Below are 25,000 nucleotides of genomic sequence, written 5' to 3'. Positions count from 1 at the left end.
GGTCAAAAGCAGTGCACTATATTGGTAGAAGGGTACCATTTGGGACACAACCGTTGTATGAAATAGTAGCCCTCACCCCATAGACCCTCGACTTCTCACAATGCTGTGTGCAATGTTGGGTAACAATCTTGGAACCTAGAAATGAATCTCAAGTGTCCGCTTGCGGGCTTCTACATTTTAACAGTCTGTCACGAGAGACAATGTAGCAACCATATAATATTATAAACCGAGCTGGAGAGAGATCTCACTCCTGGTATTATTATGCACAGATAGTAGGCTGCTCCTACTGTAGTGGTAGTTGAGTAGAGAGCCTATTTCCTGCACAGAGGGACAGTTGGACTAAAAGCCGCCTTAATCATTATCTTTGCCAGAATCTGCTGATGCTGAAAAGATAATGACAAGAGTTTAGGGCTAATTTTCAACTTTATTTCTTTGTTTTTTCACCCTTTTTTTCTTGTCTTGTCATTCGTCATCACAGTTAGCTTGTACATCCAGCTGTTACTGAAGCTAATTTAACCCTGTCACTGTTTGGTTAGCACTATTACAGTTTAATGGGAGAACACAACTACAGCCTGCTTCACATCCAGCTCCACAGCCGGTCTCCTCTCACAGACCCACCTGTCCGTCTCCCTCTCTACCTTAGCACTCTACAGACAGATTAGGGATGCAAAAATCAGGTATCTTTCCCCCAAATTCCCAGGTTTTCCAGAAAATCACTGGATTTCCTGCTTATTCCTTCTTGATTCCGTATATCTTCCAACCGGGATTCCCGGAATCACATCACCATACACTTCCACTTCTAACAAAGGATCTTTGAGATAGATCTGCATGGTGGGACATGTCTCTACCTTTCTGCTTCAGCTCTACCTTGTTAGATGCTCTAATTTCACAATGAACTTCTAAGAAAGGGGCTTTGACATAGACCTGCATGGTGTGTCTGGCTGGCATTACCTTTTGCAGATGGCAGACACACGGAGAGTACAGTATAGACGATTAACATGTGACCATTAATCCACCCTCCCTCAGATGGACCTGGAAGAGAGAGAGGAGAGGAAGGAGAGCTCATGGTTGAGTTGAAACCACTGTTTGACTGACTGGCCTCAGATTAACACAATAGCCTTGAAAAAGAAAAGTTGTAATTTTAGTAGCCAATGGCTCCACCCATATCCTTTCCAATTAAAAAATATAAATATTGTCCAGTACCTAACCCTGTCATGCTACTGTGGATAGTTTTTGACCTTCTGTTTGACCCCTAACCCTAGTCTTAACCTGTATTCCTGTGTTTCTCAGCTACTGAGCGGATGGTGTGTGACCCTCTGTGTTCGGACGCTGGCTGCTGGGGGCCGGGACCAGACCAGTGCCTGGCCTGTCGCTACTTCAGCCGGGGACGCATCTGTGTGGACACCTGCAACCTCTATGAAGGGTGAGTTACGTATACCAGTGTCACATAATGACAGATACTGTAGACACTTGGCAGTGTAACATAATTACATTATGACAGTATCACGCTCAATATGCATGAAGATAAAGAGAGATACAGCTGTCAAACTAACAACTCTTTTACCTCAGTAAAAGTACTTTTGTTTTAGGTCTTTTAGGTCTGAGAACGAGTATGACTTGTATATGAAAGGATGGACAGAATAGTTTTTCTATATAGTGACTTTCTTTCAGTAGTACTATGTATTACCTGTTCAGCAGACCAGTAAGTGTACAATATAACTACTGTCTGTGTAGACACCAATCTCTTCCCTCGTTCATTCTGGTAATCCCTGAACGGGAGAAAACACGGTGTAAACACAATCTACAGGCTCCTGTGAAAGATAGAAAGATACTGCAATAATGGACCAAGAATGAACTTACTTGTTTCTCAAATATCAGAGAAAAATAGATGTGTGTTTGTATGAAAGATGGTCTGCCTCCCAAATGGCACCCTATTCTCTATATAGTTACACTACTTTTAACCAGGGCCCATAGGGTTCTGTTTCAAAGTAGTGCACTATATATGGATTTTGGTGCCATTTGGGACGCTGGCAGGGATGAGGCCAGGTCAGACACAGCACTTCATACCTGAAGGATAAACCACCACAACAAAACCCTCCGGTGAGTAAATAACAGGGGAGATAAGATTAAGGTTGTTTTCATCTGCTGCAGTGTGGATTTACAGAGTAGAGATGTTACAATATGTGAGACAGAAGCACACACACACACACTCACACACACACACACACACACACACACACACACACACACACACACACACACACACACACACACACACACACTCACACACACTCACTCACTCACTCACTCACTCACTCACTCACTCACTCACTCACTCACTCACTCACTCACTCACTCACTCACTCACTCACTCACTCACTCACACACACACACACAGGAGGGTACTTACTGTAGTGTTAGTAGGAGACATGAGGCAACATGGAGGGGTCTGAGGGAGTGTACTTATATGGTGATTAGGGGGATTGGTTATGGGTTTGTATTTCCTGCACGATTTAAAATATTGTTGCTACATTGTTGTTGTTGTTGTTTTCCTGTAAAATCCTCTCTAATAAATTGTTTAAAAGTCTGTTTTTCAATGGCAATAACAGGTGAGACATTCAAAGTTAAATGTCACCATCTCAAGCGTAAGCCAGACTATAGACAAAGCTAAACTCCAGTGTGGTGTAGAAATAGAAGAGCGGTTCTATGGCTGGTGTACACCACATTAGAGACAGACATGGATGCTTGTTTTGCCTTGCAGACTGACTGGCTCTAGGCCCAGGCAGACATCGGGGCCCTTCGTAGTCGAGAAACGTGAGGCCAGTTTGGAGAGGTACGCCAGACGAGAGAGGAAAGGCCCAGGGCAGGGGGGTTAGGCGTGTCACTGCGTGTCACAGTCACTGCTTGCGCACGGGGCCACGCTCTGCCTACCTGTCTGCCTGTCTGCACGCCACCGCTCACAGCTCGGCTAATCAAAGGAACACGAGAGATGCTACTAACCAATCACAAAGCCACGAGACGCTACTGACTGAAGTCTATTGAGACCATAGAAGTACATACTGTAGAACACATAGGGGTGGTTTCCAGAACATAGACTAAGTCTGGGAATAAAAAGCAGGCTCAATGGAGAATCTCCATGGAAACCACTTTCAAATTCAGGACTTGATTTAATCTGTGTCTGGTACTGTTAAACTACCCCCTAGTCTTAGGGCTGGGCGATGCATCATGAGTACTGGTATACCGGTATGGATTCACACACCGGTATGGATTTTTACAACACTGTCTATAACAATATTTTGATACAGTGCTGAACTAAATGAAAAGTTCTACACATTGGACTACTTCACTGTCAGTTTTGTCCTGGTTTGGTTGAGTATTAAGCCATCAGAATGGAGAAAGCCCATTAAAACCACTTAGTACCATTTTGTTTCCAATCAAAGGTCATGCACTACTCATAAAACATATGTAGAACTTTTACAATTCAGAGAACAATACTGTGATATGATATGTTGGCGATATCGCCCAGCCCTACATAGTTTTATATTGTATATACAGTACCAGTCAAAAGTTTGGACACCTACTGATTCAAGGGTTTTTCTTTATTTTTACTATTTTCTACATTGTAGAATAATAGTGAGACATCAAAACTATGAAATAACACATATGGAATCATGTAGTAACAAAAAAGTGTGAAACAAATCCAAATATATTTTGCCACCCTTTGCCTTGATGACATCTTTGCACACTCTTGGCATTCTCTCAACTATCTTCATGAGGTAGTCACCTGGAATGCATATCAATTAACAGGTGTGCCTTGTTAAAAGTTAATTTGTGGAATTTCTTTCCTTAATGAGTTTGAGCCAATAAGTTGTGTTGTGATAATGTAGGGGTGGTGTACAGAAGATATCCCTATTTGGTAAAAGACCAAGTCCATATTATGGCAAGAACAACTCAAATAAGCAAAGAGAAACAACAGTCCACCATTACTTTAAGACATGAAGGTCAGTCAATACGGAAAATGTCAAGAACTTTGAACGTTTCTTCAAGTGCAGTCGCTTAAACCATCAAGTGCTTTGATGAAACTGGCTCTCATGAGGACCGCCACAGGACAGGAAGACCCAGAGTTACCTCTGCTGCAGAGGATAAGTTCATTACAGTTACCAGCCTCAGAAAATGCAGCGCAAATAAATGCTTCACAGAGTCTAAGAAACAAACACAACTATTCAGAGGAGTCTGCATGAATCAGGCCTTCATGGTTGAAATGCTACAAAGAAAACACTACGAAACACCAATAATCAGAAGGGACTTGCTTGGGCCAAGAAACACAAACAATGGACATTAGACTGGAGGAAATCTGTCCTCTGGTCTGATGAGTACAAATTTGACCGCCGTGTCTTTGTGAGATGCAGAGTAGGTGAAACGGATGATCTCCCCATGTGTGGTTCCCACTGTCCCACTCTGGTTTGCGCTTGGTGGGACTATCATTCAACAGGACAATGACCCAAAACACACCTCCAGGCTGTGTAAGGGCTATTTAACCAAGGAGGAGAGTGATGGAGTGCTGCATCAGATGACCTGGCCTCCACAATCACCAACCTCAACCCAACTGAGGTGGTTTGGGATGGGTTGGACTGCAGAGTGAAGGAAAAGCAGCCAGCAAGTGTTCAGCATATGTGGGAACTCCTTTAAGACTGTTGGAAAAGCATTCAAGGTGAAGCTGGTTGAGAGAATGCCAAGAGTGTGCAAAGCTGTCATCAAGGCAAAGGGTGGCTACTTTGAACAATCTCAAGTATAAAAACACTTTTTTGTTATTACATGTTTTCATATGTGTTATTTCATAGTGTTGATGTCTTCACTATTATTCTACAATGTAGAAAATAGTAAAAATAAAGAAATACCCTGGAATGAGTAGGTGGGTCCAACCTTTTGACTGGTTGAGACAATGTCTTGTTCACTGTGGGGCACTATCTAGAAGGAAAAACATATATTTAGCATTTCCTAACGTCTCTGTCTTAAAGGTAATTGTCTATTTTGAGTGACTGAGTCAGCACAACAGGTTTGCTAGAAAAGATGACGACACAGACACAAAGTACAACTGTTATAGTGGAGATTTAGGTTGGACCTCCCGTGAGGAAGTGAGGTATTGTCTGCTTCTGTCCTCCAGGTCTTATGTTAGAATAGAGGTTTTAAGTGCTGTGTAACTGACGTGCCTCCGTCCTGAGAGAGAGAGAGAGAGACTGAGAGAGAGAGAGACTGAGAGAGAGAGACTGGGAGAGAGACTGGGAGAGAGAGAGAGACTGGGAGAGAGAGCCTGGGAGAGAGAGAGACTGGGAGAGAGAGAGACTGAGAGAGAGAGACAGAGAGAGAGAGACTGGGAGAGAGAGAGACTGGGAGAGAGAGAGACTGAGAGAGAGAGACAGAGAGAGAGAGACTGGGAGAGAGAGAGAGACTGGGAGAGAGAGAGACTGAGAGAGAGAGACAGAGAGAGAGAGAGACTGAGAGAGAGAGAGACTGAGAGAGAGAGACAGAGAGAGAGAGACTGAGAGAGAGAGAGACAGAGAGAGAGAGAGAGAGAGAGAGACTGAGAGAGAGAGAGACTGAGAGAGAGAGAGAGAGAGAGAGAGACAGAGAGAGAGAGACTGGGAGAGAGAGAGACTGGGAGAGAGAGAGACTGAGAGACAGAGACAGAGAGACAGAGACTGAGAGAGAGAGACTGAGAGAGAGAGACAGAGAGAGAGAGACTGAGAGAGAGAGAGACTGAGAGACAGAGAGAGAGTAAGAGAGAGAGAGAGACTGAGAGAGAGAGAGACTGAGAGAGAGAGAGAGAGAGAGAGAGAGAGAGAGAGAGAGAGAGAGAGAGAGAGACTGGGAGAGAGAGAGAGACTGGGAGAGAGAGAGAGACTGGGAGAGAGAGAGACTGGGAGAGAGAGAGACAGAGAGAGAGAGAGAGAGAGAGAGAGACTGAGAGAGAGAGAGAGAGAGAGAGAGAGAGAGAGAGAGACAGAGAGAGAGACTGGGAGAGATAGAGAGACTTATGGCAATAGAGAAGCTAAACCCTATGGAGAACCATGGGAGACTAAGCTAACATAAAGGACATGTTAAACCATAACCCATTTAAATCATAGCTTTACCAGACAAAGACCTACCTCCCGTGCCACCCTGCATGGCATTGTGTTGACCGGATAAAGCATAATTAATCCTAATTTGATTTCAGGTCCCATGGAGGTATTCCTCTTGTTATTTAGCAGAGGGAGGAAACACCACACTCACTTACTCCTCACACATGTTGTCCCAGCCAGACCTGGGTACAAATACCATTTGAAATCTTTCTAATACTTTTAGGCAGTTGCTTTAGCCTGCCTGGAGTGCCAGATGGGTGGGGTTTGCATTTTTTGCGATTATTCTATTGCTTCGATTGCCCCAGACAAGCTCAGTAATGCTCAGATGAAGTATTACTTTATTTTTAATAGTATTTGAACTCATGTCTGCCCACAGAGTAACACCAGAGTTTCTCTTGTTAGTATTAAAGGCAGACACACACACACTGTTACGTTTAATGAGTGACGAGGTGTGGAGTCAGGCGCAGAGAGCAAAAGGATGTGGGAAAAACACGCTTTAATGTCCAGGAAAAATAACATGAACAAAAGTAGGAAAACAAATGATCAGAAATAATAACGGACAGCGCGAAACCCGAAAATGCAAACAAAATCACTCTAACACAAAACAGACGAACAAGCCCGCACGAAACAGAAGCGGGCTGAACAACCTTATATAACCCCACCCTAACAACCAAACAAGAAACAGGTGATACCAATCAGACCAAACCAAAGGAACACAGAACAAAGGATCGGTGATAGCTAGTAGACCAGTGACGACAACCGCCAGGCGCCACCCGAACAAGAAGGGGAGTCACCTTCGGTAATATTCGTGACACACACTGTCCTATCCCTCACATTCATGTTAAAGGATGCCATGTTAAATCTCTTTGCTATACTTTGTGTCTGTTAGTGAATTACTTTTCAAGCCCCACCAGTGACTTCTGATTTTAATGTTGTGAAAAAGGAACAAGACACCACTTTAGTTAATTGATTTCTGAAAGTATGGAACACCCGTTAGCATTAGTTGGAAAGCCATGCTACACCAAAGTGATTGTATCAATATAGCCACGATAATTAGCTTGGATGCTGGAGGGCGTAGTGTAACTTAATGGAATACATCAGATTGAACATTCTCAGCATGTGCAGTGCTCAACGCTAAATGAGCCCATGACTTCATCCAGTGACCTTCAGCGGCAAATTAAACATGAGAACGAGATATAAAAGCCCACCTCCTACACACATACAAACACACACACATACAAACACACACATACAAACACACAGACATACAAACACACACACGCCACACACACACACATACAAACACACACACATACAAACACACACACATACAAACACACACACATACAAACACACACACGCCACACACACACACATACAAACACACACACATACAAACACACACACATACAAACACACACATACAAACACACACACATACAAACACACACACGCCACACACACACACATACAAACACACACACACATACAAACACACACACATACAAACACACACACCGCACGCCACATGTCACACACCACACACACACCACACGTCACGCACCACACACACACCACACACACACCACACGTCACACACCACACGTCACACACCACACACACACACCACACATCACACACCACACGTCACACACCACACGTCACACACCACACACACACCACACGTCACACACCACACACACACCACACATCACACACCACACACACACCACACGCCACACACCACACACACACCACATCACACACCACACACACACCACATGTCACACGTCACACACCACACACACACGTCACACACCACACACACACACCACACGTCACACATCACACACCACACACACACCACACGTCACACACCACACACACATACAAACACACACACACATACAAACACACACACCGCACGCCACACGTCACCCACCACACACACCACACGTCACACACCACACACACACCACACATCACACACCACACACACACATCACACACCACACGTCACACACCACACGTCACACACCACACATCACACACCACACACACACTACACGTCACACATCACACACACACCACACGTCACACGTCACACGTCACACACCACACACACCACACGTCACACACCACACACACACCACACGTCACACACCACACACACACCACACGTCACACACCACACGTCACACGTCACACACCACACACACCACACATCACAAACCACACACACACCACACATCACACACCACACACACACCACACGTCACACACCACACGTCACACGTCACACACCACACGTCACACATCACACGCCACACACACCACACACACACCACACGTCACACATCACACGCCACACACACCACACGTCACACACCACACACACCACACGTCACACACCACACACACACCACACGTCACACATCACACACCACACACACACCACACGTCACACGTCACACACCACACGTCACACATCACACGCCACACACACACCACATGCCACACACACACCCCACTCCACACAAACACACACACCACACACACCCCACTCCACTCAAACACACACACACGCCACTCCACACTCATATACACACGCTCCACACATTGATTGTTTCCTCAAATCAAATATAATAAAATATTATTAGTCACATGCTTCGTAACCAACCAGTGTAGACTAACAGTGAAATTCTTACTTACGGCCCTTCCCCATAATGCAGAGAGAGATAATAGAAATATAATAACCCGAGTAAACATAACTTACCAGGGTACCAGTAGCGACTCTATGTGCTGGGATACGAGGTCATTGAGGGTGATATGTACACATAGGTAGGGTTCAAGCATCAGGAAGGATAATACACAGCAGCAGCAGCACAGCAGCAGCGTACCAGTAGTGAGTACGATGCCTCAGTACTGAGGAGCACAGTGGAGTACTGAGGAGCACAGTGGAGCACAGTGGAGTACTGAGGAGCACAGTGGAGCACAGTGGAGCACTGAGGAGCACTGAGGAGCACAGTGGAGCACTGTGGAGTACTGAGGAGCACAGTGGAGTACTGAGGAGCACAGTGGAGTACTGAGGAGCACTGAGGAGCACAGTGGAGTACTGAGGAGCACTGAGGAGCACAGTGGAGCACTGAGGAGCACAGTGGAGCACAGTGGAGCACTGTGGAGTACTGAGGAGCACAGTGGAGTACTGAGGAGCACAGTGGAGTACTGAGGAGCACAGTGGAGCACAGTGGAGCACTGAGGAGCACAGTGGAGTACTGAGGAGCACTGCGGAGCACAGTGGAGTACTGAGGAGCACTGAGGAGCACAGTGGAGCACTGAGGAGCACAGTGGAGCACTGAGGAGCACAGTGGAGCACTGAGGAGCAGTGAGGAGCACTGAGGAGCACTGAGGAGCACAGTGGAGCACAGTGGAGTACTGAGGAGCACAGTGGAGCACTGAGGAGCACTGATGAGCACAGTGGAGCACAGTGGAGTACTGAGGAGCACAGTGGAGCACTGAGGAGCACTGAGGAGCACAGTGGAGTACTGAGGAGCACAGTGGAGCACTGAGGAGCACTGATGAGCACTGATGAGCACAGTGGAGTACTGAGGAGCACAGTGGAGCACTGAGGAGCACAGTGGAGCACTGAGGAGCACTGAGGAGCACAGTGGAGCACAGTGGAGCACTGAGGAGCACAGTGGAGCACTGAGGAGCACAGTGGAGCACAGCTCGCCTCCCTTCCTGTAGAGTCTGTCTCTGACACACTTCTTTTTTTTTCTCTCCTTCCCCCCTCTGCCTCTCTCCTTTCTTCCGTCTCCCCCTACCTCCCTTCATCTTCCTCTACCTCCCATGGTTTCCCCCCCTCTCTCTCACACACTCTCTCGCCCCCTCTCTGCATCCCTTCCTCGTATTCCGCCCCCCCTCCCCTCTCTCCATCTCTGGTTTTCAGGGAGGTGCGTGAGTATGCCAACGGCTCGGTGTGTGTGGAGTGTGATTCCCAGTGTGAGAGAGCAGACGATTACTCTCTGACCTGTCATAGCCCGGTAAGATCCTCTAGAGACACAGTCTAACACATATGTGCCCACACACACACACACACACACACACACACACACACACACACACACACACACACACACACACACACACACACACACACACACACACATAGAACCATCCTAAAGCATTCATGACATGCACTTGTAAATGATCCTCACTCCTGCACATTCGGACTTAATACTAGAGACAATGAATAATAATAAGTTTTATATGGTGATGCCAAGAAATCCTTTATAGCATACTCAGTGTGCCATAACATTATCCTACATTACATTTTTTTTTTGTAAATTAGCAGATACTCTTACCCAGAGCGACTTGCAGTCAGTCAGGATTCAACTAAGTTTAGTTGGTAGAAACATCCACCTATCACTGTCAGTAGACAGACCTTTCTGCCAAATAGCTGCCATCAGCAAAAACATGAATCATTTTGTGTCCATTAATAAAGTCTCTCTAGAGCTTTTCTTTTTCTCTCTTTTCTGTCCCAACCATAAACTGAAATCACTTGTGACCACAGACAAGGGATGCATCCCAAATGGCACTCTATTCCCTATATATAGTGCACTACTTTTGACCAGAGCACTATGGGCCTTGGTCAAAAGTAAGGCAATATATAGGTCGTAGGGTGTCATTTGAGATCCAGACTAGGCCTTCGATTGCCCTGGAAGCATAATTCATTGTATGCTCAGTTAAAGTGTGCCAGCGAGCTTCACTATTTATTTTATTTTATGTTAAATTAAATTCTGACATGTGTTAAGCAATACTGTCTTTGTGTGACTGTGTGTGTGTGAATGTGTGTGCGTATGTGATTGTTTCCGTATATCTGTGTGTGAGTTTGTAAATGTGTGTGTCCCTGTGGACTCTCAAGTATTGTCTCAGGCTGTGTTATGTTGCTCCTTGTCCTTCCGTTCATCTCCTGTCTAGACAAGGTGATCCTTCACCACCTTTATCTATGCTCCCTTCTCCCTGCTCCCTTCTCTCTTCTCCCTGCTCCCTTCTCCCTGCTCCCTTCTCTCTTCTCCCTGCTCCCTTCTCTCTTCTCCCTGCTCTCTTCTCCCTGCTCCCTTCTCTCTTCTCTCTTCTCCCTGCTCTCTTCTCCCTGCTCCCTTCTCTCTTCTCCCTTCTTCCTGCTCTCTTCTCCCTGCTCCCTTCTCTCTTCTCCCTTCTTCCTGCTCTCTTCTCCCTGCTCCCTTCTCTCTTCTCCCTTCTTCCTGCTCTCTTCTCCCTGCTTCCTTATCCCTGCTCCCTTATCCCTGCTCCCTTATCCCTGCTCCCTTCTCCATGCTCCCTTCTCCATGCTCCCTTCTCCCTGCTCCCTTCTCCCTGCTCCCTTCTCCCTGCTCCCTTCTCCCTGCTCTCTTCTCCCTGCTCCCTTATCCCTGCTCCCTTATCCCTGCTCCCTTATCCCTGCTCCCTTATCCCTGCTCCCTTATCCATGCTCCCTTCTCCACGCTCCCTGCTCCCTGCTCCCTGCTCCCTTCTCCCTGCTCCCTTCTCCCTGCTCCCTTCTCCCTGCTCCCTTCTCCCTGCTCCCTGCTCTCTTCTCCCCGCTCCCTTCTCCCTTCTCCCTGCTCCCTTCTCCCTGCTCTCTTCTCCACGCTCCCTTCTCCCTTCTCCCTGCTCCCTTCTCCCTGCTCCCTGCTCCCTGCTCCCTTCTCCCTGCTCTCTTCTCCCTGCTCCCTTCTCCATGCTCCCTGCTCCCTCCTCCCTGCTCCCTTCTCCCTGCTCCCTTCTCCATGCTCCATGCTCCCTTCTCCCCTCTCCCTTATCCATGCCCCTTCTCCCTGCTCTCTTCTCCCTTCTCTCTTTTCCCTTCTCCCTTCTCCCTTTTCCCTTTTCCCTTTTCCTTTTCCCTTTTCCCTTTTCCCTTCTCCCTTGTCCCTTCTCCCTTTTCCCTTCTCCACGCTCCCTTCTCCCTGCTCCCTTCTCCCTGCTCCCTTCTCCCTGCTCCCTTCTCCCTGCTCCCTTCTCCCTGCTCCCTGCTCTCTTCTCCACACTCCCTTCTCCCTTCTCCCTGCTCCCTTCTCCCTGCTCTCTTCTCCACGCTCCCTTCTCCCTTCTCCCTGCTCCCTTCTCCCTGCTCCCTTCTCCCTGCTCCCTTCTCCCTGCTCCCTGCTCCCTTCTCCCTGCTCTCTTCTCCCTGCTCCCTTCTCCATGCTCCCTGCTCCCTTCTCCCTCCTCCCTTCTCCCTGCTCCCTTCTCCATGCTCCCTTCTCCCCTCTCCCTTATCCATGCCCCTTCTCCCTGCTCTCTTCTCCCTTCTCTCTTTTCCCTTCTCCCTTCTCCCTTCTCCCTTTTCCCTTTTCCCTTCTCCATGCTCCCTTCTCCCCTCTCCCTTATCCATGCTCCTTCTCCCTGCTCTCTTCTCCTTCTCTCTTTTCCCTTTTCCCTTTTCCCTTCTCCCTTCTCCCTTTTCCCTTTTCCCTTCTCCCTGCTCCTTCTCAATGCTCCTTTTCCCTTCTTCCTTCTCTCTTCTCCCTGCTCCCTTCTCTCTTCTCCCTGCTCTCTTCTCCCTGCTCCTTCTCTCTTCTCTCTTCTCCCTGCTCTCTTCTCCCTGCTCCTTCTCTCTTCTCCCTTCTTCCTGCTCTCTTCTCCCTGCTCCCTTCTCTCTTCTCCCTTCTTCCTGCTCTCTTCTCCCCTGCTCCTTCTCTCTTCTCCCTTCTTCCTGCTCTCTTCTCCCTGCTTCCTTATCCCTGCTCCCTTATCCCTGCTCCCTTATCCCTGCTCCCTTCTCCATGCTCCCTTCTCCATGCTCCCTTCTCCCTGCTCCTTCTCCCTGCTCCCTTCTCCCTTCTCCCTGCTCCCTTCTCCCTGCTCTCTTCTCCCTGCTCCCTTATCCCTGCTCCCTTATCCCTGCTCCCTTATCCCTGCTCCCTTATCCCTGCTCCCTTATCCATGCTCCTTCTCCACGCTCCCTGCTCCCTGCTCCCTGCTCCCTTCTCCTGCTCCCCTTCTCCCTGCTCCCTTCTCCCTGCTCCTTCTCCCTGCTCCCTGCTCTCTTCTCCACGCTCCCTTCTCCCTTCTCCTGCTCCTTCTCCCTTCTCTCTTCTCCACGCTCCCTTCTCCCTTCTCCCTGCTCCCTTCTCCCTGCTCCCTGCTCCCTGCTCCCTGCTCCCTTCTCCCTGCTCTCTTCTCCCTGCTCCCTTCTCCATGCTCCCTGCTCCCTCCTCCCTGCTCCCTTCTCCCTGCTCCCTTCTCCATGCTCCATGCTCCCTTCTCCCCTCTCCTTATCCATGCCCCTTCTCCCTGCTCTCTTCTCCCTTCTCTCTTTTCCCTTCTCCCTTCTCCCTTTTTCCTTTTCCCTTTTCCCTTCTCCCTTGTCCTTTCTCCCTTTTCCCTTCTCCACGCTCCCTTCTCCCTGCTCCTTCTCCCTGCTCCCTTCTCCCTGCTCCCTTCTCCCTGCTCCCTTCTCCCTGCTCCCTGCTCTCTTCTCCACACTCCCTTCTCCCTTCTCCCTGCTCCCTTCTCCCTGCTCTCTTCTCCACGCTCCCTTCTCCCTTCTCCCTGCTCCTTCTCCCTGCTCCCTTCTCCCTGCTCCTTCTCCCTGCTCCCTGCTCCTTCTCCCTGCTCTCTTCTCCCTGCTCCCTTCTCCATGCTCCCTGCTCCCTTCTCCCTCCTCCCCTTCTCCCTGCTCCCTTCTCCATGCTCCCTTCTCCCTCTCCCTTATCCATGCCCCTTCTCCCTGCTCTCTTCTCCCTTCTCTCTTTTCCCTTCTCCCTTCTCCCTTCTCCCTTTTCCCTTTTCCCTTCTCCATGCTCCCTTCTCCCCTCTCCCTTATCCATGCCCCTTCTCCCTGCTCTCTTCTCCCTTCTCTCTTTTCCCTTTTCCCTTTTCCCTTCTCCCTTCTCCCTTTTCCCTTTTCCCTTCTCCCTTCTCCCTGCTCCCTTCTCAATGCTCCCTTTTCCCTTCTTCCTGCTCCCTTCTCCCTGCTCCCTGCTCCCTTCTCCCTGCGCTCTTCTCCCTTCTCCATGCTCCCTGCTCCCTTCTCAATGCTCCCTTCTCGCTGCTCCCTTCTTCCTGCTCCCTTCTCCCTTCTCCCTGCTCCCTTCTCCATGCTTCCTGCTCTCTTCTCCCTTCTTCCTGCTCTCTTCTCCCTGCTCCCTTATCCCTGCTCCCTTATCCCTGCTCCCTTATCCCTGCTCCCTTCTCCATGCTCCCTTCTCCACGCTCCCTTCTCCCTGCTCCCTTCTCCCTGCTGCCTTCTCCCTGCTCCCTTCTCCCTTCTCCCTTCTCCCTTCTCCCTGCTCCCTGCTCCCTTCTCCCTGCTCTCTTCTCCATGCTCCCTTCTCCCCTCTCCCTTCTCCCTGCTCCCTTCTCCCTGCTCCCTTCTCCATGCTCCCTTCTCCCTGCTCCCTTCTCCCTGCTCCCTTCTCCCTGCTCTCTTCTCCCTTCTCCCTGCTCCCTGCTCCCTACTCCCTGCTCTCTTCTCCCTGCTCCCTTCTCCATGCTCCCTTCTCCATGCGCCCTTCTCCCTTCTCCCTGCTCCCTTCTCCATGCTCCCTTCTCCCTGCTCCCTTCTCCCCGCTCCCTTTTCCCTTCTCCCTTCTCCCTGCTCCCTTCTCCTTCTCCCTTCTCCCTGCTCCCTTCTCCCTGCTCCCTTCTCCCTTCTCCCTGCTCCCTTCTCCCTGCTCCCTTCTCTCTTCTCCCTTCTCCATTCTCCCTTCTCCATGCTCCCTTCTCCCTGCTCCCTTCTCCCTGCTCCCTTCTCCCTGCTCCCTTCTCCCTGCTTTCTTCTCCCTGCTCCCTTCTCCATGCTCCCTTCTCCATGCTCCCTTCTCCCTGCTCCCTTCTCCCTTCTCCCTTCTCCCTGCTCCCTTCTCCTTCTCCCTTCTCCCTGCTCCCTTCTCCCTGCTCCCTTCTCCCTTCTCCCTGCTCCCTTCTCCCTGCTCCCTTCTCCCTGCTCTCTTCTCCCTGCTCCCTTCTCCATGCTCCCTGCTCCCTTCTCCCTTCTCCCTCCTCCCTTCTCCCTGCTCCCTTCTCCATGCTCCCTTCTCCCTTATCCATGCCCCTTCTCCCTGCTCTCTTCTCCCTTCTCTCTTTTCCCTTCTCCCTTCTCCCTTCTCCCTTTTCCCTTTTCCCTTCTCCATGCTCCCTTCTCCCCTCTCCCTTATCCATGCCCCTTCTCCCTGCTCTCTTCTCCCTTCTCTCTTTTCCCTTTTCCCTTTTCCCTTCTCCCTTCTCCCTTTTCCCTTTTCCCTTCTCCCTTCTCAATGCTCCCTTTTCCCTTCTTCCTGCTCCCTTCTCCCTGCTCCCTGCTCCCTTCTCCCTGCGCTCTTCTCCCTTCTCCATGCTCCCTGCTCCCTTCTCAATGCTCCCTTCTCGCTGCTCCCTTCTTCCTGCTCCTTCTCCTTCTCTCTGCTCCATTCTCCCTTCTCTCTGCTCCTTCTCTCTTCTCTCTGCTCCCTTCTCTCTGCTCCATTCTCCCTGCTCCCTTCTCTCTGCTCCTTCTCACTTCTCGCTGCTCTCTGCTCCTTTTCTCTGCTCCCTTTCTCTGCTCTCTGCTCCCTTCTCACTGCTCCCTTCTCACTGCTCCTTCTCCCTGATCGCTGCTCCCTTCTCCCTGCTCTCTGCTCCTTTTCTCTGCTCCTTTCTCCCTTCTCTCTGCTCCCTTCTCCCTGCTCCCTTCTCCCTTCCTCTGTTCCCTTCTCCTGCTACCTTCTCCCTGCTCTCTGCTCCCTTCCCTCTGTTCCCTTCTCCCTGCTCCCTTCTTCCTGCTCCATTCTCCCTTCTCTCTGCTCCCTTCTCTCTGCTCCCTTCTCACTGCTCTCTGCTCCCTTCTCTCTGCTCCCTTCTCTCTGCTCTCTGCTCCCTTCTCCCTGCTCCCTTCTCACTGCTCCCTTCTCCCTGCTCACTGCTCCCTGCTCACTGCTCCCTTCTCACTGCTCCCTTCTCCCTGCTCTCTGCTCCCTTCTCACTGCTCCCTTCTCCCTGCTCACTGCTCCCTTCTCAATGCTCCCTTCTCCCTGCTCTCTGCTCCCTTTTCTCTGCTCCCTTCTCACTGCTCCCTTCTCCCTGCTCCCTTCTCACTGCTCCCTTCTCCCTGATCGCTGCTCCCTTCTCCCTTCTCTCTGCTCCATTCTCCCTTCTCTCTGCTCCTTCTCTCTTCTCTCTGCTCCCTTCTCCCTTCTCTCTGCTCCTTCTCTCTGCTCCCTTCTCACTTCTCGCTGCTCCCTGCTCCCTTTTCTCTGCTCCCTTTTCTCTGCTCTCTGCTCCCTTCTCACTGCTCCCTTCTCACTGCTCCCTTCTCCCTGATCGCTGCTCCCTTCTCCCTGCTCTCTGCTCCCTTTTCTCTGCTCCTTTCTCCCTTCTCTCTGCTCCCTTCTCCCTGCTCTCTGCTCCCTTCCCTCTGTTCCCTTCTCCCTTCTCCCTTCCCTCTGTTCCCTTCTCCCTGCTACCTTCTCCCTGCTCTCTGCTCCCTTCCCTCTGTTCCCTTCTCCCTGCTCCCTTCTTCCTGCTCCATTCTCCCTTCTCTCTGCTCCCTTCTCCCTGCTCTCTTCTCCCTTCTCCCTGCTCCCTTCTCCCTTCTCTCTTCTCCCTTCTCCATTCTCCCTTCTCCATGCTCCCTTCTCCCTGCTCCCTTCTCCCTGCTCCCTTCTCCCTGCTTTCTTCTCCCTGCTCCCTTCTCCATGCTCCCTTCTCCATGCGCCCTTCTCCCTTCTCCCTGCTCCCTTCTCCCTTCTCCCTGCTCCCTGCTCCCTGCTCCCTTAACCCTTCTCCCTGCTCCCTGCTCCCTTCTCACTGCTCCCTTCTCCCTGATCGCTGCTCCCTTCTCCCTTCTCTCTGCTCCATTCTCCCTTCTCTCTGCTCCTTCTCTCTTCTCTCTGCTCCCTTCTCCCTTCTCTCTGCTCCATTCTCCCTTCTCTCTGCTCCTTCTCTCTGCTCCCTTCTCACTTCTCGCTGCTCTCTGCTCCCTTTTCTCTGCTCCCTTTTCTCTGCTCTCTGCTCCCTTCTCACTGCTCCCTTCTCACTGCTCCCTTCTCCCTGATCGCTGCTCCCTTCTCCCTGCTCTCTGCTCCCTTTTCTCTGCTCCTTTCTCCCTTCTCTCTGCTCCCTTCTCCCTGCTCCCTTCTCCCTTCCCTCTGTTCCCTTCTCCCTGCTACCTTCTCCCTGCTCTCTGCTCCCTTCCCTCTGTTCCCTTCTCCCTGCTCCCTTCTTCCTGCTCCATTCTCCCTTCTCTCTGCTCCCTTCTCTCTGCTCCCTTCTCACTGCTCTCTGCTCCCTTCTCTCTGCTCCCTTCTCTCTGCTCTCTGCTCCCTTCTCCCTGCTCCCTTCTCACTGCTCCCTTCTCCCTGCTCACTGCTCCCTGCTCACTGCTCCCTTCTCACTGCTCCCTTCTCCCTGCTCTCTGCTCCCTTCTCACTGCTCCCTTCTCACTGCTCCCTTCTCCCTGCTCACTGCTCCCTTCTCACTGCTCCCTTCTCCCTGCTCTCTGCTCCCTTTTCTCTGCTCCCTTCTCACTGCTCCCTTCTCCCTGCTCCCTTCTCACTGCTCCCTTCTCCCTGATCTCTGCTCCCTTCTCCCTTCTCTCTGCTCCATTCTCCCTTCTCTCTGCTCCTTCTCTCTTCTCTCTGCTCCCTTCTCCCTTCTCTCTGCTCCATTCTCCCTTCTCTCTGCTCCTTCTCTCTGCTCCCTTCTCACTTCTCGCTGCTCTCTGCTCCCTTTTCTCTGCTCTCTGCTCCCTTCTCACTGCTCCCTTCTCACTGCTCCCTTCTCCCTGATCGCTGCTCCCTTCTCCCTGCTCTCTGCTCCCTTTTCTCTGCTCCTTTCTCCCTTCTCTCTGCTCCCTTCTCCCTGCTCTCTGCTCCCTTCCCTCTGTTCCCTTCTCCCTGCTCCCTTCTCCCTTCCCTCTGTTCCCTTCTCCCTGCTACCTTCTCCCTGCTCTCTGCTCCCTTCCCTCTGTTCCCTTCTCCTTGCTCCCTTCTTCCTGCTCCATTCTCCCTTCTCTCTGCTCCCTTCTCACTGCTCTCTGCTCCCTTCTCTCTGCTCCCTTCTCTCTGCTCCCTTCTCTCTGCTCCATTCTCTCTGCTCCCTTCTCTTTTCTCCCTTCTCTCTGCTCCCTTCTCTCTGCTCCCTTCTCACTGCTCTCTGCTCCCTTCTCTCTGCTCCCTTCTCTCTGCTCCCTTCTCACTGCTCTCTGCTCCCTTCTCCCTTCTCCCTGCTCCCTTCTCTCTGCTCCATTCTCTCTGCTCCCTTCTCTTTTCTCCCTTCTCTCTGCTCCCTTCTCTCTGCTCCCTTCTCACTCCTCTCTGCTCCCTTCTCCCTGCTCCCTTCTCTCTGCTCCATTCTCTCTGCTCCCTTCTCTTTTCTCCATTCTCTCTGCTCCCTTCTCTCTGCTCCCTTCTCACTGCTCTCTGCTCCCTTCTCTCTGCTCCCTTCTCTCTGCTCCCTTCTCACTGCTCTCTGCTCCCTTCTCCCTGCTCCCTTCTCTCTGCTCCATTCTCTCTGCTCCCTTCTCTTTTCTCCCTTCTCTCTGCTCCCTTCTCTCTGCTCCCTTCTCTCTGCTCCCTTCTCACTGCTCTCTGCTCCCTTCTCCCTGCTCCCTTCTCTCTGCTCCCTTCTCTCTGCTCCCTTCTCTCTGCTCCCTTCTCACTGCTCTCTGCTCCCTTCTCCCTGCTCCCTTCTCTCTGCTCCATTCTCTCTGCTCCCTTCTCTCTTGTCTCTTCTCCTCTCTGCTCTCTTCTCTGCCTGTCATCTTGATAGTTTATTAAGTCAACACCCCTCTAGCCTTCAATCTCACTACACACATGCAGACACACACACAAGCACACACTCAAGGCCACACAAAGTATTCATGCATGATTTCTGAGTCTTGTCATCTCTATGGAGTGGTAGAACATATGGATACCTTGTGCCCAATCGCTGGCACATACTCACTCACACACACTCACACACTCACACACACTCACACACACACACACACACACACACACACACACTCACACACACTCACACACACTCACACACACTCACACAACCACTTATGAGCTTAATTCAGTGTTGAGATAAGTACGTGCAACTAAGAAGATTGTGTAAATAATGAATTGACAATTTGAGTTACGTATGTAACTGAAGTCAGAATACTGCCTACCCCCATGTGCCCAGTATTTCTTTTAAATGGAGACATTGTACAGTGGTCGGAGCTCTGTTCTGTATGGTTTGGAACGTGGCTTGCAGGTCCCTTTCCTAGGGCCTCTGTTGAGTCTATGGAGTATGTGTGTGTCTATGGAGTATGTGTGAGTCTATGGGACAGACAGGCCAGAGTAAGCACTGCGAAGGGTTTGGGTTACATCAGGGTATGTGCTCATTGTTATTAAGGCTAGATTAGCTGCTGCAGGGTTAGATTTTTGGCTCTTCTTTTCCGAGAACTAATAATGTCATGGGCCTGCACTGAGCCAATCTAAAACAGAGAGATGGAGAGAGAGAGAGGTTTTATGTTCATGGGCCTGCACTGAGCCAATCTAAAACAGAGAGATGGAGAGAGAGAGAGATTTTATGTTCATGGGCCTGCACTGAGCCAATCTAAAACAGAGAGATGGAGAGAGAGAGAGATTTTATGTTCATGGGCCTGCACTGAGCCAATCTAAAACAGAGAGATGGAGAGAGAGAGAGATTTTATGTTCATGGGCCTGCACTGAGCCAATCTAAAACAGAGAGATGGAGAGAGAGAGAGATTTTATGTTCATGGGCCTGCACTGAGCCAATCTAAAACAGAGAGATGGAGAGAGAGAGAGAGAGATTTTATGTTCATGGGCCTGCACTGAGCCAATCTAAAACAGAGAGATGGAGAGAGAGAGAGATTTTATGTTCATGGGCCTGCACTGAGCCAATCTAAAACAAATAGATGGAGAGATAGAGAGAGAGATTTTATGTTCATGGGCCTGCACTGAGCCAATCTAAAACAAATAGAGAGATAGAGAGAGAGATTTTATGTTCATGGGCCTGCACTGAGCCAATCTAAAACAAACAGAGAGATGGAGAGAGAGAGAGATTTTATGTTCATGGGCCTGCACTGAGCCAATCTAAAACAAACAGAGAGATGGAGAGAGAGAGAGATTTTATGTTCATGGGCCTGCACTGAGCCAATCTAAAACAGAGAGATGGAGAGAGAGAGAGATTTTATGTTCATGGGCCTGCACTGAGCCAATCTAAAACAGAGAGATGGAGAGAGAGAGAGATTTTATGTTCATGGGCCTGCACTGAGCCAATCTAAAACAGAGAGATGGAGAGAGAGAGAGATTTTATGTTCATGGGCCTGCACTGAGCCAATCTAAAACAGAGAGATGGAGAGAGAGAGAGATTTTATGTTCATGGGCCTGCACTGAGCCAATCTAAAACAGAGAGATGGAGAGAGAGAGAGAGAGATTTTATGTTCATGGGCCTGCACTGAGCCAATCTAAAACAGAGAGATGGAGAGAGAGAGAGATTTTATGTTCATGGGCCTGCACTGAGCCAATCTAAAACAGAGAGATGGAGAGAGAGAGAGAGAGATTTTATGTTCATGGGCCTGCACTGAGCCAATCTAAAACAAATAGAGAGATAGAGAGAGAGATTTTATGTTCATGGGCCTGCACTGAGCCAATCTAAAACAAATAGAGAGATAGAGAGAGAGATTTTATGTTCATGGGCCTGCACTGAGCCAATCTAAAACAAACAGAGAGATGGAGAGAGAGAGAGATTTTATGTTCATGGGCCTGCACTGAGCCAATCTAAAACAAACAGAGAGATGGAGAGAGAGAGAGATTTTATGTTCATGGGCCTGCACTGAACCAGTCTAAAACAAACAGAGAGATGGAGAGAGAGAGAGATTTTATGTTCATGGGCCTGCACTGAGACAATCTAAAACAAACAGAGAGATGGAGAGAGAGAGAGATTTTATGTTCATGGGCCTGCACTAAGCCAATCTAAAAGAGAGAGATGGAGAGAGAGATTTTATGTTCATGGGCCTGCACTGAGACAATCTAAAACAAACAGAGAGATGGAGAGAGAGAGAGAGATTTTATGTTCATGGGCCTGCACTGAGCCAATCTAAAACAGAGAGATGGAGAGAGAGAGAGATTTTATGTTCATGGGCCTGCACTGAACCAGTCTAAAACAAACAGAGAGATGGAGAGAGAGAGAGATTTTATGTTCATGGGCCTGCACTAAGCCAATCTAAAAGAGAGAGATGGAGAGAGAGATTTTATGTTCATGGGCCTGCACTGAGACAATCTAAAACAAACAGAGAGATGGAGAGAGAGAGAGATTTTATGTTCATGGGCCTGCACTGAGCCAATCTAAAACAAACAGAGAGATGGAGAGAGAGAGAGATTTTATGTTCATGGGCCTGCACTAAGCCAATCTAAAAGAGAGAGATGGAGAGAGAGATTTTATGTTCATGGGCCTGCACTGAGACAATCTAAAACAAACAGAGAGATGGAGAGAGAGAGAGATTTTATGTTCATGGGCCTGCACTGAGCCAATCTAAAACAAACAGAGAGATGGAGAGAGAGAGAGATTTTATGTTCATGGGCCTGCACTAAGCCAATCTAAAACAAACAGAGAGATGGAGAGAGAGAGAGATTTTATGTTCATGGGCCTGCACTGAGCCAATCTAAAACAAACAGAGAGATGGAGAGAGAGAGAGATTTTATGTTCATGGGCCTGCACTGAGCCAATCTAAAACAGAGAGATGGAGAGAGAGAGAGATTTTATGTTCATGGGCCTGCACTGAGCCAATCTAAAACAGAGAGATGGAGAGAGAGAGAGAGAGATTTTATGTTCATGGGCCTGCACTGAGCCAATCTAAAACAAATAGAGAGATAGAGAGAGAGATTTTATGTTCATGGGCCTGCACTGAGCCAATCTAAAACAAACAGAGAGATGGAGAGAGAGAGAGATTTTATGTTCATGGGCCTGCACTGAGCCAATCTAAAACAAACAGAGAGATGGAGAGAGAGAGAGATTTTATGTTCATGGGCCTGCACTGAGCCAATCTAAAACAAACAGAGAGATGGAGAGAGAGAGAGATTTTATGTTCATGGGCCTGCACTGAGCCAATCTAAAACAAACAGAGAGATGGAGAGAGAGAGAGATTTTATGTTCATGGGCCTGCACTAAGCCAATCTAAAACAGAGAGATGGAGAGAGAGAGAGATTTTATGTTCATGGGCCTGCACTGAGCCAATCTAAAACAAACAGAGAGATGGAGAGAGAGAGAGATTTTATGTTCATGGGCCTGCACTGAGCCAATCTAAAACAAACAGAGAGATGGAGAGAGAGAGAGATTTTATGTTCATGGGCCTGCACTGAGCCAATCTAAAACAAACAGAGAGATGGAGAGAGAGAGAGATTTTATGTTCATGGGCCTGCACTGAGCCAATCTAAAACAAACAGAGAGATGGAGAGAGAGAGAGATTTTATTTTCATGGGCCTGCACTGAGCCAATCTAAAACAAACAGAGAGATGGAGAGAGAGAGATTTTATTTTCATGGGCCTGCACTGAGCCAATCTAAAACAAACAGAGAGATAGAGAGAGAGAAATGGGGAGAGAGGGATATATGTTATGTTCTTAGGCCTGCGCTTAGCCAATCTAAAACAGACATAGTTGGAGAGACATTAACTTATGTCCACAATGCTCTTAGCCAATATAAAACAGAGAGATGGAGAGTTGGAGATATGATCATAGGCCTGCTCTAAGACAAACTACAGGTTTAGGATGAACCTGCCTGGTGGGATTAACAGTAAAGCTCTATGGTCATGTATAATAGGCCTCTTCCCTAGTGCACTACTTTTGAAGGGGGCCCATAGGGACTATATAAGGAATAAAATGCACCTTGGGATGCAAGCTACATAACATCTAACAGCATGACTATGCCTACTATACATGACCACAGAGCTTTACTGTTAATGCCACCAGGCAGGTTCATCCTAAACCTATAGTGATGGAAACATAGTGGAGTAGATAGACTAAAGGATTACATCAGTCATGTTATGACAACAGAAACCATAGCAATGACATTACATTCCACCTTTTGCTATGATTTGATCACCATGGCTAATGCCTTCTAAGGACGTAATAATGTCAGTCACACTCAGGATAAGCAGTTGAGAGAGGGGGGAGACAGAGACAGGCACGGTATTGAAAGAGAGCGATAGAGGGAGAGACAGAGAGGAAGAGAGAGATGTATATAGAGAAAGAGTTGGATGGATAGATAGATAGATAGATAGATAGATAGATAGATAGATAGATAGATAGATAGATAGATAGATAGATAGATAGATAGATAGATAGATAGATAGATAGATAGATAGATAGATAGATAGATAGATAGATAGATAGATAGATAGATAGATAGATAGATAGATAGATAGATAGATAGATAGATAGATAGATAGATAGATAGATAGATAGATAGATAGATAGATACAGGGAAAGGTGACAGCATTCCCTCCCACATATGCCCCCCTAGGCACAACTATGACAACATAACAAACTAAAACGGGTCACAACTCCTGCAGTTCTGTCGCACGCTGGGTATGTACATAGTCAATGGTAGGCTTCGAGGGGACTCCTATGGTAGGTACACCTATAGCTCATCTCTTGGCAGTAGTACTGTAGACTACTTTATCACTGACCTCAACCCAGAGTCTCTCAGAGCGTTCACAGTCAGCCCACTGACACCCCTATCAGACCACAGCAAAATCACAGTCTACTTGAACAGAGCAATACTCAATCACGAGGCATCAAAGCCAAAGGAACTGAGTAACATTAAGAAATGCTATAGATGGAAGGAATGCAGTTTGGAAACCTACCAAAAAACAATTAGGCAGCAACAAATTCAATCCCTTTCAGACAACTTCCTGGGTAAAACATTCCACTGTAATAGTGAAGGTGTAAACGTGGCAGTAGAAAATCTTAACAGTATATTTGACCTCTCAGCTTCCCTATCAAATCTAAAAATCTCAAATAGAAAACCGAAGAAAATGAACAACAATGACAAATGGTTTGATGAAGAATGCAAAAATCTAAGAAAGAAATTGAGAAACCTGTCCAACCAAAAACATAGAGACCCGGAAAACCTGAGTCTACGCCTTCACTATGGTGAATCACTAAAACAATAGAGAAATACACTACGGAAAAAGACGGAACAAAACGTCAGAAATCAGCTCAATGTAATTGAAAAATCCATAGACTCTAACCACTTCTGGGAAAATTGGAAAACACTAAACAAACAACAACACGAATAATTATCTATCCAAAATGTAGATGTATGGGTAAACCACTTCTCCAATCGTTTTGGGTCTATAACAAAGAATAAAGAGCAAAAACATATACATGATCAAATACAAATCTTAGAATCAACTATTAAAGACAACCAGAACCCACTGAATTCTCCAATTACCTTGAACGAGTTACAGGAGAAAATAAAAACCCTCCCACCCAAAAAGGCCCGTGGTGTTGATGGTATCCTTAATGAAATGATCAAATATACAGACTACAAATTCCAATTGGCTATACTAAAACTCTTTAACACCATCCTTAGCTCTGGCATCTTCCCCAATATTTGGACCAAGGACAGATCACCCCAATCCACAAAAGTGGAGACAAATTTGACCCCAATAACTATCGTGAAATATGTACAGTAACCTTGGGAAAATCCTCTGCATTATCATTAACAGCAGACTCGTACATTTTCTCAATGGAAACAATGTACTGAGCAAATGTCAAATTGGCTTTTTACCAAATTACCGTACAACAGACCATGTATTCACCCTGCATAGATAGATAGATAGATAGATAGATAGATAGATAGATAGATAGATAGATAGATAGATAGATAGATAGAT

At 48.4% G+C, this 25,000-nt stretch overlaps 1 protein-coding gene across 2 annotated transcripts in view; it reads left to right on the top strand.

Annotated features, from left to right (window-relative positions):
- The window catches only part of LOC118366646 (receptor tyrosine-protein kinase erbB-4-like), a 545,013-nt gene that overhangs the window by 427,063 nt on the left and 92,950 nt on the right, over positions 1 to 25,000 (top strand). For both annotated transcript variants that reach the window (XM_052493562.1, XM_052493560.1), the window contains exons 13-14: positions 1,291 to 1,423; positions 10,069 to 10,162. In XM_052493562.1, coding sequence (XP_052349522.1) covers positions 1,291 to 1,423; positions 10,069 to 10,162 — 227 coding nt within the window. The remainder of the gene's footprint in view (positions 1 to 1,290; positions 1,424 to 10,068; positions 10,163 to 25,000) is intronic.

This window comes from Oncorhynchus keta, chromosome 34, assembly GCF_023373465.1.
Source record: "Oncorhynchus keta strain PuntledgeMale-10-30-2019 chromosome 34, Oket_V2, whole genome shotgun sequence".
Classification (NCBI taxonomy): domain Eukaryota; kingdom Metazoa; phylum Chordata; class Actinopteri; order Salmoniformes; family Salmonidae; genus Oncorhynchus; species Oncorhynchus keta.
This window is presented reverse-complemented; position numbering and strand designations above follow the sequence as displayed.